The 14,971-nt window shown below is 43.3% G+C and overlaps 2 protein-coding genes across 2 annotated transcripts in view; both read right to left on the bottom strand.

Moving 5' to 3' along the window:
• Positions 1 to 14,971, bottom strand: part of EQTN (equatorin) — an 82,087-nt gene that overhangs the window by 22,367 nt on the left and 44,749 nt on the right. The window lies entirely within an intron of this gene.
• MOB3B (MOB kinase activator 3B) overlaps positions 9,342 to 14,971 on the bottom strand; it is a 219,469-nt gene continuing 213,839 nt past the window's right edge. Inside the window, exon 4 of the mRNA XM_018051889.1 lies at positions 9,342 to 14,304. Coding sequence (XP_017907378.1) covers positions 14,275 to 14,304 — 30 coding nt within the window. The 3' untranslated portion in view covers positions 9,342 to 14,274. The remainder of the gene's footprint in view (positions 14,305 to 14,971) is intronic.

The raw sequence follows: 14,971 nt of genomic DNA, 5'->3' as shown, positions 1-14,971 counted from the left end.
CCCTATGGACTGTAGCCTGCCAGGCTCCTCTGTCCATGGGATTCTCCTGGCAAGAATACTGGAATGATAAGAATACTGTGCCCTCCTCCAGGGGATCTTCCCAGCCCAGGGATCAAACCCAAGTCTCCAGTCAAGAACAATGGAGTGGGTTGCCATTGCCTTCTCCAAGTGACACCTAGGAAGCCCCATATATGTATATATACACACACATATTTACATTTAGGTTTATTTCTATAGGTATCTATATCAAAAACATGGGTTCAAATAGTTACCTTTGATTTTAGGCCAACCAGTTTATGTATTTGTAACCCCCTTCTTTGATGGTGAGAAACCTCACTTCCATTATGCTTAATGGAGTATATTTACTTGTTTGATTAACCACCCCCGGCCCCACCATACTGTAGAACCAGCCTTCCATTGCTGCTGCCTCTCTCTCCCTGCAGAAATGCTCTTTGCAACCCCCTCAGGCTCTGACACCCTCTACCAGCCTGCCCTCTCAGATAGATGACCTCCTCACCCCATGGGCCTCTGCCACCTCATGGTAGGCAGCCTTCCTACACAGATGCCTGCCTCATTTCACCTGGGCTCCAGTAACCTGAGCCAGGCCACCCGTTTCCCACCCTCCTGACCCTGATTCAGTTCCAACATTCTGCACTGACCATTCCTTTTCCTACTTGGAGACCCTTCTCATTCAGCTGAGACACCTGAGCTCTGACACCCCACCCTGGGCCACATGGCTCTCTCCACCCAGCCCTGGCACAGATCCTATTGTGAGTGACCCTACCTAAGGCTTTGGGATGGGAATTTTCAGGAAGATAAAGGGGGAGGTGACAATGCAGTCACTTTCTAACTTAGTGGACTCGGAAACATTCAGAACTTCTGAATAGTGTGGTCTCATTCTTTCTTCTCAATGATCACCCTTGCCCCAAATCCTGCTCTAATACCTTTCTCTCCCAGCTCATGTCTTCTCATTCAACTCAAAGTGATGATCCACATTCTCATCTTCTAAAAGAACACACACACAAGCCGAAGTCCAAAGACACCAGAATGAATGAAACTTAGAGGCCTCTAAACACACATTGAAGTTAAATGTCGTTTTTTTGAGTAGGGATAAACTTATTTAAATAAGAAATGACATTTAACTTCAGTGTGTGTTTAGGGGCCTCTAAGTTTCATTCATTCTGGTGTCTTTGCTCTTACACTTAAATCTATGGTGTAAGCTTCCCTGGTAGCTCAACTGGTAAAGAATCTGCCTGCAGTGAAGGAGACCCTGGTTTGGTTCCTGGGTCAGGAAGATCCACTGGCGAAGGGATAACTACCCACTCCGGTATTCCTGGGCTTCTCTGGTGGCTCAGCTGGTAAAGAATATGCCTGCAATGAGGGACACCTGGGTTCGATCCCTGGGTTGGGAAGATCCCCTGGAGAAGGGAACGGCTACCTACTCTAGTATTCTGGCTTAGAGAATTCCACGGACTGTATAGCCCATGGGGTCGCAAAGAGTCAACACAACTGAGCGACTTTCACTCACTGTGGTGTAAAGCGTAGATTGGTAAATATTCTATAAAGACCAAATGGTAAATATTTAGGTGCTTTTACTATACCTGTACTACAGGTGCTATTTAGTGCTATAAGGCAAGAAAATGAAATAGAAGATGTAATGATTGGAAGGGAAGAAACAAAATCATTATTATTTACAGATGGCTTGATGGTCTTTTACTCGGAAAATTTTAAAATCTGTTAAGTATTAGAACTGGGCTTCCCTGGTGGCTCAGATGGTAAAGTATCTGCCTACAGTGCTGGAGACCTGAGTTCGATCCCTGGGTCAGGAAGATCCCCTGGAGAAGAGAATGGCAACCCACTCCCGTATTCTTGCCTGAAGAATCCCATGGACAGAGGAATCTGGTGGGCTACAGTCCATGGGGTCACAAAGAGTTGGACACAACTCAATGACTTTCCCTCTCACTCTTCCAGACTCAGACGCTGGCTAGCATGCAGACTATCTTTGGTGCTGCCTGCCTCCTACCTGAGACCACCTAGGAGTCGGGGTGGGTGGCAGAGGAGGCTCCTAAGCCAAAGAGGCTTGAGTGTTCTAGTGCTCAGTCCGCAGATCAGGATTGGACTAGTGGCAGAGAAAGGAGAGAAGGGAGGATGGTCTCTCACCTCTAGGGGTGGACACAGCAGTTCTGTCTTCAGGTCACTCAGAGGCGGTGGCAGCTGCTGGAGTAGGCTGCGTGCTTGTTCCCCTAGGCTGTCCAGGAGCGCAGGCTCCCTGCCCTCCTTCTTAGAGATGGTCAGGCAAGCAGGATCACAGGGCGAGTGACCAGACATTGAGGAGTTGTGCTGCCCAAGCAATCAAGTGTCTCTAGGTGGTCAGGACTTGGCAGGAAAACCCACCACCACCAGCACCAAAGCAACTCACAAAAACAACACATGGCTATGTCACCTGCCTGACATCCCAAAGTCATCAGTCGGCGTGCGACTGCAGGTGTAGACGCTTTCACTACGTTAGGGAAACCCAGAGGACGGGCTTGTATTCCGAGATCTGTTCTTTCTATTCTTTTGCTGTTGAAATGTCCTTTCTTCTATGAAATAAAGGTGAGGGGAGAGGGCAATGACATCATCCATAGATCACTCTCCGTTGTTTAAACTTTCTAGGCCACGACATCCAAACACCTGAGGATGAGTGCAAGGGTTGTTGGGCTTTCTTTCTAACTCACGAGAAGCCTGTGAGAAGCCGGTCTCGGGGGCTGACTAAAGAGAGTCTGGGTCCTGCTGTGGGGGTGGGCTCTCAGGCAAGGTGGTCTGGGGGATGGGGAGAGGGGCACAGGTCTGGGGTTTAGAGAAAGCAGCCTGGCTTCAGCTTGTGAGAAGTGGGAGGGGAGAGGGGATCTGGAGGCAGGGAGAGTCGTTGCCTAGCTTTTGTAGAGTGTCAGACACGAGGAAGGGGAGCCTGGGGACAGGCAGAGGCTGTGCCAGCGGAGGCAGAGGGACCTCTGTGGCTCTGAGGTTCATTTTCTCATAAGAGCTTGGGGGACTCTTTCCCCGAAGATTGAACTGAATTGTTGAATCTTACCTGCTATTTCATCTTTCCCCAATCTCATTAAATTAAGTCTGCCTGGACTTGCCTGGTCCAGTGGCTAAACTCTGTACTCTCAATGCAGAGAACCTGGGTTTGATCCCTGGTCAGGGGGCTAGATCCCACATGCCACAATTAGGGCCTGGCACAGCCCAATAAATAAGTAGATTAATTAATTTTTATTTCAAAGTCTACCCTTTAGGACCATCTTTCTACAAATGGTAAAGGAAAGGGTTCAGTTTCTTTTCCAGTTTTTCCGAATAAAAACTTTTTTCTTTTCTGCTCGCCCGCTACCATGGTCTGTTTCCATGGGAAGTATCTTCTTTCTCCATTCCACGTTCATGGATCAGCTGTGCTTGAACTCTAGTAGTTAATGTCCAGTTAATGCCCTCTTATACTTAACACGGGTGTTATCCTCACAATCTCAGGAAGCTCATGCTAAGGTTGGAAATGTGTTAAAAATTCTTCCTGGAAGTGTGAAATGAGGCTCGCCTTTTGGGTGAATTTTCTTTAATTTCCATGGTTTAGTAGTTGCTGAATCTAATGATTTACTATTAAAAAAAAAATACTCCCCCTATCCACTCCTCTCATGACAAATACTTCTTCTGTGTTTGGTAGTTGAATCATTTCATGGATAATATCCATGGAGCCCTAGGAACAGGAGGGTAAAAGTCATTCATCACAGCATCCGGCCTTCAAACACAGGCCAGCATTGAGTGAGTGCTCAGCCATGTCTGACTCTTTGTGATTCCATGGACTGTAGCCTGCCAAGCTCCTCTGTCCCTGGGATTCTCTGGCAAAAAAACTGGAGTGGCTTGCCGTTTCCTTCTCCAGGGGATCTTCCTGACCCAGAGGTTGAATCTGAATCTCCTGCAGTACAGGCAGATTCTTTACCACTGAACCACTGGGGAAGCACAGGGCAGCCTTATATCCTGACACGTTAGAGATCTCTGGCTAGAACCAGAAACTGGTAAACATTTATGGTGCCTCAGAGGAAACGGCAGAAGTCAAGTGGATGGAATGGACTTTGCTTCTCTGTTTCCTCTGCATTTCTAAATTAGCCCAGGGAACACATGCATACCTAAGTCCCCCAGCCACTCTTTGTTCTAGCCTCTTGGTTACATATTTCTAATGTAACCACATATTTTATATTGTGGCTGATGAATTAATGTTTTTCACAGAGAAGAAAAATTAGCAAAAATTAACTGTGATAGGTTCTCAGATTTCTTAATGTCTAACCTCATCTTCTGCTTTGGGTGTTTCTGTTTATTAATTCTTTAAAAAGTCTGCTTGTTTTCCTCTAAGGATGAATGACATGCATGCTTTCTCCCCACCGCCCCATTTCACAGCTGGGAGCAAAACCTAGAAGTTTCCTTCTCTTTCCTTTTTTGGCTGTGCTGGGTCCCCATTGCTGTGTGCAGGCTTTCTCTGGTTGCAGCGAGCAGGGGCTACTTGCGGTGCTTGAGCTTCGTAACACAGCGACTCCTCTTGTTGTGGAGCACAGGCCTGGAGCGCCTGGGCTTCAGTAGCTGCCTCGCGTGGGCTCAGTAGTAGCGGCTCCCAGGCTCTAGAGTACAGGCTCGATAGTTGTAGCACTTGGGCTTAGTGGCTCCTCGACATTTGGGATCTTCCCAGACCAGGGATCGAACCCATGTCCCCTATATGGAATCAACCCCATGTCCCAGCAGATTCTTAACCACTGGACCACCAGGGAAGTTCTCGAAGTTTCTTATGTACCATTTCAATGGATCACAGGAACACCCTACCCCACGCTGGGCGATTCCTTCTGGATTTGTGTCTCCTGCCTACTCAGGGACTCTCGTTTTGGCCTCCAGTCTTGGCCTCACACCCCTCAACACTCTGTGGACTATATTCTGACCTTCTGGTGTCCCTGTTAGATCTGTTGTCTGACCTGATCTCTGACTAAGGGTCTACTTTGTCATTGTGAATGAATACCTCGTGACGGGAAATACTTTCTGACCTCAGACGGACTGGTCATAGACTCACTACTGCAATCACATTGACAAATGACCAGGAAAGAAACTGAAGGCTGAACTGCAAAACTCCGCAGACCCAGGATCTGCAGAGAAGGCAATATGAGGAGAGCCTGATGCCTTGCGGGTGGGGGTGACCTCTATGGTTCAGAGTGGGGCCTCTAGAGACGCCTGTGTGACATCACTTTCTTGCTTGTAATCTCAGGCAGATTTCTTAGGTAATTTTGACTTTAAAATGGGGATAAACATAGATAACCAACCTCATGGGGTTGTTTAACTGAGATTATTCACCTAAAAGGCTTAGGGTGTGCTTAGACACTTAAATATATACTTTTGGTGTTAGTATCATCAACTTAATGTTATCATTATCATACCTTGCTTTTAATTAATCTCTCTCTGATAGCAGATCTTAATTAGGCACTTGTCTGCCATGTGAATTCATTCATCCATTCATTTATTCATCAAAGGTCTAATGAGTCTCTCCTTTGTGTCAGACACTCAGTAAACAAAATAGAGATCCCTGAAGGCATGGAATTTATATTTAGCTGGAGGAGACAGACAATACACAATAAACCTAACAAATAAATTATATAAAAAAGGGCTTCCCTGATGGCTCAAGTGGTAAAGAATCCATCTGCAATACAAGAGATACAGGAGATGCAGGTTCAATCCCTGGATAAATAAATTATATCACACAGATTATATGGGGAAAAGAAAATTAGAGCAGAGGAAGGGGGCCCTGGGTAGATGTGACCAGCAGAGATCAATGAGAAGGTGACATTCAAGCAAAGACTTGAGGGGGAAGGAGTTAGACATGAGGCTGTCTGGGGCAGATCATCCAGGCAGGGGGATGGCCTGTGTGGAGGCTCTAAGTGTGAGTGTGCCCAGCATGTGTGAGGCCAGCAAGAAACAGAGGGAGCTGAGGCTTTTAATCTGAGATTTTGAGCAAGAAAGAACTCTGTTCTCATCCACAGACCAGGCAGGGATCCCTCATGTCCAGCCAATGTTAACTTCTCCCACCAAACTTCATCCTGTCCAAATGACCTCGCATTTTTACCAAGGTTTTTGCCTTAACCACAGACTTTGTGCGGACAAGATGTCTCCCTTGTACCTTCATGTGATTATACTTCTGATTAAGACAAGCCCAAGTGAAATAATTAGCCTTCAGATAAATAAACAACTCACAATATATGACTTTTCTAAATGTTGCTGCCTCTTATGGAAGTCAGCGTGTTGTTGTTTGGCCACTAAGTAGTGTCTGACTCTTTGTAACCCCATGGACTGCAGCCCACCAGGCTCTCTGTCCTCCACTATCTCTTGAAGCATGTAGTTCTTAGCAATATTAAACACATCATTGTTGAGATATTATATGCATGGCTATGGAGAAACAGTTACCCATGATAATTGTGCGCTCAGTCACTAAGTTGTGTCCAACTCTTTGCCACTGCATGGACTGCAGCCCGTCAGGTTTCTCTGTCCATGGGATTTCCCAGGCAAGCATAGTGGAGTGAGTTGGCATTTCCTCCTCCAGAGGATCTTCCTGACCCAGAGACTGAACCCATGTCTCCTGCATTGCAGGCAGACTCTACCACTGTGCCACCTGCTGCTGCGGCTGCTGCTAAGTCACTTCAGTCGTGTCTGACTCTGTGCGATCCCATAGATGGCAGCCCACCAGGCTCCCCCGTCCCTGGGATTCTCCAGGCAAGAACACTGGAGTGGGTTGCCATTTCCTTCTCCAATGAATGAAAGTGAAAAGTCAAAGTGAAGTTGCTCAGTTGTGTCTGACTCTTAGCGATCCCATGGACTGCAGCCTACCAGGCTCCTCTGTCCATGGGATTTTCCAGGCAAGAGTACTGGAGTGGGGTGCCATTGCTTTCTCCACTGTGCCACCTGAGAAGCCCCATAATACTATCTCTGGGTTAATAAACATAGGATTCTTTTGATACCTTTCCCCTCTATGTTCTATATATTTCTTTCTTAAAATTTTTAAATTGAAGGATAATTGCTTTACAGAATTTTATGTTCTATTTATTTCTTGAAAATGCTTAGTCTTATCCTCTGCTGATTCGGTTATAGGTGAGGTCATGTCTCAATTATATGATACAATTTCCTCTGGAGTAGATATTCAACTTAATTTAGTATGCAGTAATACATTTTACAAGCTCAATCAAAGTTTAATTACATTAATTAGATTTCCTCATTTAGATTTTAATTTATTAAGTACTGGGAATTTTTGTTTGTTTTTTGTCTTCATGGAATCCAGTTAGTTGATGAATGCTGCGTTAGAACAAGAGGTTTCCATTAAAAATAATGTGTTCTGTTAACATCGACTTAACAATGAACTAGAAGAAAAGTCAGATAAAATATGTAATTGTTACAGATGACACTACAATTACCTCCCAATGACAGTTCTTTATCATTTTGGTTAACGTAGCAATGAAGTCTGCTTGGAAGCAGAGCTGAAATTTAAGAATTTAGGATATTGAAAGAGTGGATAGATTTAATGATCAGCTTAGTTTCCTTGGGAAGTAAGCTTCTTATGGGAGTATCAATTTTTGCTGTTGTTGGGTGGAAAGACTAAAGCCATCTGGTTTGCATTTATTGTCTTTAAGACAGTTTTCCATTTATTATTAATACAGTATAGGTTTCTAGAGAGAATCTAATAATGCAGCATATATTCAATGTGTATGGGGATACATTTGAAAATTAAAATAGTGGTTTCCTCAGTGGTCCCTTTAGACACAGCGGAGCAGGGGCTGTGACCTGAAATGCCTTCGGGGAGTGGCAGGAAATATACGTAAGTGAAGCATCCCAGTGTCACAAGACGATGGTAACTGACAAGCAGCCACATCTGGGCAGCAACAGGGAGTGGTGCAGGCGGCAGTCTAAACGGGTCAGCCACTTCTCAGCCAATTCTTGCCATAAGAAAGCAAAAGCCTAGTGTTGCCAGATCTTCTGATTTAGTTGGAGAAGCCAGAAATTCTGATTTTCGGATCAAGTTTTCCAAATTTTAAATGTTGGCAGCTAGCTAAACAACAACAACAACAACAATCTATGTAGATTCAACAAATCATGCCTGCAGGGCAAATCCAGTCTGCAGCCTGCCTCTTGATCACATCGTGGTACACATTTCAGACAGCAACCTGAGAAGCAGAGAAAGACTTCGTATGTGTGATTGCATTTCAGAAGTCTCATTCCTCTCTGCTCTGTGTCTAGAAATCACCTTGTCCCAAACAGCTTATGTCAGACATAGTATTCTATTGTTGCTATTAGGAACAGGGGCTGTTACTGGAGTCGTGTACAATTATTACATAGTGACTGCAAATGTACTAATAATATATAAATGTACTAATAATATATAAGTATACAAAATTTATGGCTTCCCTGGTAGCTCAGCAGGTAAAGAATCCACCTGCAATGCAGGAGACCTGGGTTTGATCCCTGGGTTGGGAAGATCCCCTGGAGAAGGGCATGGCAATCCACTTCAGTATACTTGCCTGGAGAATCCCCATGGACAGAGGAGCCTGGTGGGCTGCAGTCCATGGGGTCACAAAGAGTCGGACACAACCAAGTACAGCACACAGCACATACAGATTTTATACATTTCTGCTTTTCTAAATATGTTTATATTTTAATCTTGTTGTTGTTCAGTCGCTAAGTCACATCTGATTCTTTGTGACCCCATGGACTGCAGCACGCCAGGCCTCCTTGTCCTTCACCATCTCCTGGAGTTTGCCCAAGTTCATGTCCATTGGATTTGTGATGGACATAATGGACGTTTAATCTTATATTATTATCGCCCCAAATTATAAGCTACATAGGAACAAATCTATAAGTCCAGTTGTAGTTTAGAATTCTGAGGGACAGATATACTACCCAGTGTCACACAAATAAGGTAGGGGTCAGCCTGAGATTCTACATCAGGTTTATTTACTCTGACTGATGAGCTTTTTCTACAATATAGACTTCTTATCTTTGTATTCCAGGTCATGACCAAACTTAATACTGAATTCTACTGCAAGAAAAAAGCAGTACAACATTAATCTGTTGAGAAACTACACAATACACATGACACCCTCCTGGGAAAACTTTTCATAGAACAAATGAACTCCTGCTAAAATGCAAATATGTACATGGGTTCTAAAATAAATTCTGAATTAGTTTTTTGTAAAATTAACCTTGCTTTTCATTTATCTGTTCCAAGATCATTGCAAGATGAAGAATATATTTGTTAAAGAAATAAGTCAAACACATAAAAAAGACAAAACAGATGACAGCTGTGTGTCTTTTATTTGTGACATTTGAATTCTTAAACTCACAAAGAACTGATTTCATAAATATCCTTTAGTTTTATTTTCCATTTTAATTGTTTTTTATGGTTAGTTTGTTCTTATAACCAAACCCTTAATCACAAATGGAACTAAAATTATGCTAAATCTTTTTTCTTGATGCAATTAGAAAAGATACTGAAAAACTTTGAAATTAGAACACTCAAAGCTAGTAAAACAGCGTAATTGTCAGATTAGAAATGGACTCTTCCCTCTAACAGTTACAGAAATCCTCATTTATTCTTTGAAAAAGTCTTGTCCAGAATTAATAACCCCCAGAGGGAATAGCTTGTTATAAAAATATTTTTGTTGATATGTTTTTAAAAGTAGAGGAAAAAAACCATTATTTCCCAAACATGCTTTGTTTGGCTAATTCTAGGAGAGAATCACCTATTTCATCAAGAATCACCTATTTTATTAAGAAGTAAAAAGACCAAAGGACAACAGTGTTATCCAAGTGACACATCAGACTCCTTTCAGTGATTTTGCCTTTGGACGCATTTCTTGTACTTTTCCTATGATATTTCTTTTATTCACAGTGTGATACCCATGGGATGTGGAAGTGACATAAGGGTAGAGACCATAGGAAGTGATGCTTCCAGCAATGACCAGAATGACATAATCACCACAAATGATGAGAGAAATTATCCATGTCCCCTAATGCTTCGCCAATGAAAAAGGGAATTAAAGCAACTCAGTGTAATCTTACAAAGAAGGCTAACAGTAGGACATTAAAGAAGATCGGACAAAATGGTGTTGCAGAATATAAATAAGGATTTAGTATGAGCAAACATAATAGAAAATTTATAAATGTATAAAATCAAATCAGGAGTTAGCAAAGACACAGTACAGTATGGAGAAAGCATGCAGGGATTTCTTACATGTTCTCTGCTGGTTATATCTATAACACACAGTGGCATAGACAGCTTTGGGAAGGCTTCAGATTGAAGTATAGAAATGTTAGCAATGGCACAACATGACTTCCAAGAGAATTCAGCCAATGGGAGATGATAAACGAGGAAGGCTGAAGGACAACTGGTAAGAGTCTTCAAATAATTAGTGGATGTGCAAACAAAGCTCTCATTTAGTATGTTTTTACTTATGTTTTACTTTTAAAAGTTTTTGGATATTTGTTAATGTGGGACACTAGAAAAGGTGAGCTGAAACTCAGAGACAATATAATAGTTAACTCCAGTTGAATGGAAAGGTTTCACATGGAATATGATCTGAGGGTTACACCAGAGGATGCTGCAGGGTTTCTGTGCCTGAAGACTGTTGAGAGGAGAATGGGTTTTTCACCTGGAAAAACCTACCAAAAACCTTCCAAACTGATATGGTTTGGAAGGCTGTAGAAGGAATAGCTAAAAAAAAAAAAAAAACCCTCAAAGTCACTTCCTCTTATCCTGGCCCTCAGAAATGAGCAAACACCCCAGGAAGAGAATGAACAGTTTCAGAAGCAGAAACTGACCCCAGATGAGTATTTCTCAATCTATTTTTTTCACTACCATCTGCCTAAAGAGCCCTTTTAGACATTCTATTCCTAATCATTCCCCATCCCCATGAAATTTTAATACTAAACACATACTTTATATCTGTGCACATACTGTGGCTCCTTGGGAGGGCCATGACTCAGTGTAATATCTAAGATTTCCTCCCCACCTAAATCAGTTTTTGCACTCTTGGGCAATCACCTTTCATGAAAATACGTGCTCTCTAAAATAAACCATCAGTCTGAATGGGAGGTCACTGAGGATTCGCAGAAAAAAGATATATATATTTTAACTACGGCTCCAGGGACCACAACAAATTCTCACTAACCAGCATACTCGTGCACTGCCTGCAGAAGGAAACTTTTAGCTTCTCCTTCCCTCTGTGACACAGGAAGAGATGAATTCTTTGTCACTGCGACAACATCTAACTGCAATGGCTGTAATCTTTTGGAACTTCTCGACCTCTTTGGAACATTAAGAAAGGAAAGCAGTCTCACACTCTATAAAACGTATGAATATTAAATTTCAGAGGTTTATGATGAATTATGGAACTTCATGATGAATGCATCAGCCAGATGACACCTCCCCCACTGATCAAGCTTAGTATTTATCATAAAAAGAGACAACAGAACATTACATGCTTCCTGGTGTGATGCAGAAGGAAAGAAACAATACCACTTACGTAGTGTTCTGGCTAAAAATGTTTAACAGAATCTAATAATGAGGAAACCAGAAAAAAATTCCAGACTGTGGGACATTCTGGAGTTCAAAGCAGTTTGAACTCTTTAATAATGTCAGCGCCATGAAACCCCCACATACTTGCGCGCGCGCGCACACACACACACACAGACCCCAAACATACATAAAAGAAGGACTCTAATCCATTAACTAAAGAGATTGACAACTGTGGGTATATGGATGTCACTGTAATCTTTTCCTTTTGAAGTTCCCACTTTGACATTTCTCAAAAAAAAAAAAAAATCATAGATGCATGTATTTATTACTCAACTTTAAAATAATAGTGGGAAATGAGGGGAGCCAGCCAGGTCAGAAGGAAGAAGCCAGGTGTCAACTGCAGATCCAGAAAGCAGAAGATGCCTGAAGGGCCACAGGAACTCAGATCTGCATTTGCCAGGAGAAGTTCTCAGGATGCAGTCAAGCCAAAGACATAAAAAATCGCTTGTAGTGATTTTCTTCACAATTTGCCAAACAAAGTTCTGTGGGAATAGGAACCATCTATAATTAAAAAATAAGAGTGTCTTGCCAGCACTTTTCCTAGAAGTGCAGTGAACAATATAACCATGAGGAAATTGTTCCAAGAAGTTAAAAAAAAATCCAGATTTTTTTTTAATTGAGTGGAAATTTCATATGCACAGTTAATAGAAAATAAACTTCGAAAGAATTCATAACAAAAGTCTTCAGAGTCCATCATCCTACTTGGTTAGGCATTAATTGAAATGTCAGCTTTTTCAAGCAAACCTCCTGTGGTTTTCCTTGGTGCCAAACTTCAGGGTTCCTTCCAGGACCTGGGCTCCGTGCTATCATTTCTCCATCCCACTGCTCAACACTCCCATGTGGCACTTACTGCATAGCGCATAGGTCAGGAAGATGGGCTCATTTGTCTGTTCTCTGGATCCTTTAAACCAGAAATGATGCTGAAAAAATCTCTATCTTGTCCTCTCAAAGTTACTCAGGAAGCAAACAAAACCAAACCAAAAAATGGTATGTTTGTTCTTGATCAGAACACAATATGAAGAGAGGTAGCAGCATTTGAATTCCATGAGACGGCATTTGACAAAATACAAAGCAAGGGTTGGTTTGCTGGGTTAGGTCAACAAAGAATGCCACAGTGCCCAGAGAGTCAGTCCTTTCTTAGTTTGGACCAAAAAAAGGTTTCATGCCTTTCCAGGCTCTTGTGGCAGCCCCAGATGGCTTTCACATGTCACATGTAATGAGACAAAGTCAGAGTTGTTAAGTTATTCTTTAATCAGTATTACATTAAAATTCACTAATACATTCTCATCTACTTCCCTCCACCAACTGCTATTTTGTCAAATTCAAATGATCACCGGAAGTATCATCACCCCCTAGTTACAGACTCTTGGGACCACCACAGTTTTGCTAATGGATCAGTGAAGGCAACATTACTTCAGCGAAGTCAGGTAGCTTTCAAAAGGCAGGCTGCAGCACAGAATGAGTCTGTCTGCTGGGATCCAAACATCGGCAAGGATGGAAGAAGGAAGACGGCTCCAGCTTGCCTGTTACCTTGGCAACCATGGCAGGAGCATCACCCGGGCAGAAATTAACTTTGTTTTGTAATGTCAAATGCAGGCGGAGGAGGTGGGGGTGCGGAGGAACAGGAAGAAAACAACGACTGGATCTAGAAGCTCAGAGGGCCGGTTGGGAAGACAACAAGTCAATGGGCTGGATGTCTGAGCTACAGGCATCAAATTACCCATTGTACTTTTCTTCCCCCTACCCCCAACTGAAATCTCAGTATTACGTTGAGACAGGCACCACACCCTTTAATAACGAACAAACACTGCACTAATCTGGCTCAGTGCTTCTGCTGATCATTCTTGGTCATTTATAACTTCCTTTATTTCTCTCTTCGGAGAAACAGGAAAAAAAAATCTTGACCGGAAGAGACAAGGAATGGCGTGGTTTTTTTTTTTTTTTTTTAAAGATACTCTGTTCAGGGTGAACTGGTAACTAGCCAGCCTTAGGCTAGAGACCAGTCTCGTCCCCACAGTGAAAGAGTGCAGACCCTGTTTGGGGCAGTGACAAACCGCCCCGTGGAATGGTCCCTGGTAAAACTGCTTATGGGGAGAAATTGCGCGGATGCTGTGAGCCGGCGGGCGTCACACCTCCCAGCCGAGACCACAGCATCAGGGGCCAAAGTCTGCCAAGACGGCACAAGAAGACTTGTTAGAGAAAAACTGGTTGTACATCCAGAGTTCCAAAATTCACTGGGTACTTAGAACACACGTTACAGAAAAGGCAGCTGGCTGAGGAGACAGGTAAGTAAGTAGAATAAGGACCTTGGGCGCAAAACCTGAATTTCAGCAAAGCTTAGGTGTCAGGTCACAGGCAGAACTGCACAACTGCGCTGTGCGTGTTAAGTGCAGGGGCATCCTTTCTCCAGGATGGGCGAGGGGTGGTCCTTCCCTCCTGGCGGGTCCACAGGTCACGCTAGCAGCACTCAGAGGGTTGAGAGCACATGAGGTGAGCAGGGAACCACTCTCCGGAGTCACCGCTGGTCTCCAGCTGGGCCTGTTCCTGGCAATAGGCGCGCCTCTCCAGCCTGGGAAGTCTCCCTCCTGCCCGCCTGGGCCGCCAGGAGGAAAACAGCTTTCCTCTTTCTTCCGGAGGGTAAGATGGGGCCGTTAGTGACACATCCTGCTCGTCATCTCTTTCTGGAAGGCAGGGGGAGAAGGATGGTTAGGAGTAACTATAGGCAGAGCAATGACTTGTTAAAGGATTCTGAAAATGCCCTGGCAACCTCTGGAGCCTTTAAACAGGAGAGTACAACCATGGCCCTGGAATAAGTTTCAACATACAGACGTGTGCCTGTTGGCTGGGCTTTTTGTTTCTTCCCTTTTTTTTTTTTTTTTAAATATATCAGAGCAATGTTTAAAAAACTTAGCCAACTTGCCAAAAATCCAGATTGCACTGTGTTTCAGGAAAAACTGCAAGATCTAGAGCCACTGGATAGCTGGAGTCAAGAATGGCTATCCTATGCAGATGGAAAATACTCTCTCCAGTTTGCCCCAGTCTCCACCACTCCCAGCTATCTGCCCATCAGGAGTCTTAAGTATCACTTACTGATTGATATGGTTAATTGGATTTTTCTTAGAGAACACAATTTCTCTTTCCCTAAGATTCGATCAAAGGTAGAAGAACAAAAGCTAGCTTCAGTGCATACAAGTCAAGAAAAGTGGGAGGAAGGACATTTCTTAATAGAAAGGAGGAATAGCCCAGTGTGTCTGACAGGCAACCATATCTAGCTCGCCTTTCACCACCCTCATCAGCTGCCTGGTTCTTGCGGGCATTTACAGATCTTAAATGTGCCATCGGTTCTCT

The sequence above is a fragment of the Capra hircus genome, chromosome 8 (genome assembly GCF_001704415.2).
Source record: "Capra hircus breed San Clemente chromosome 8, ASM170441v1, whole genome shotgun sequence".
NCBI lineage: Eukaryota > Metazoa > Chordata > Mammalia > Artiodactyla > Bovidae > Capra > Capra hircus.
This window is presented reverse-complemented; position numbering and strand designations above follow the sequence as displayed.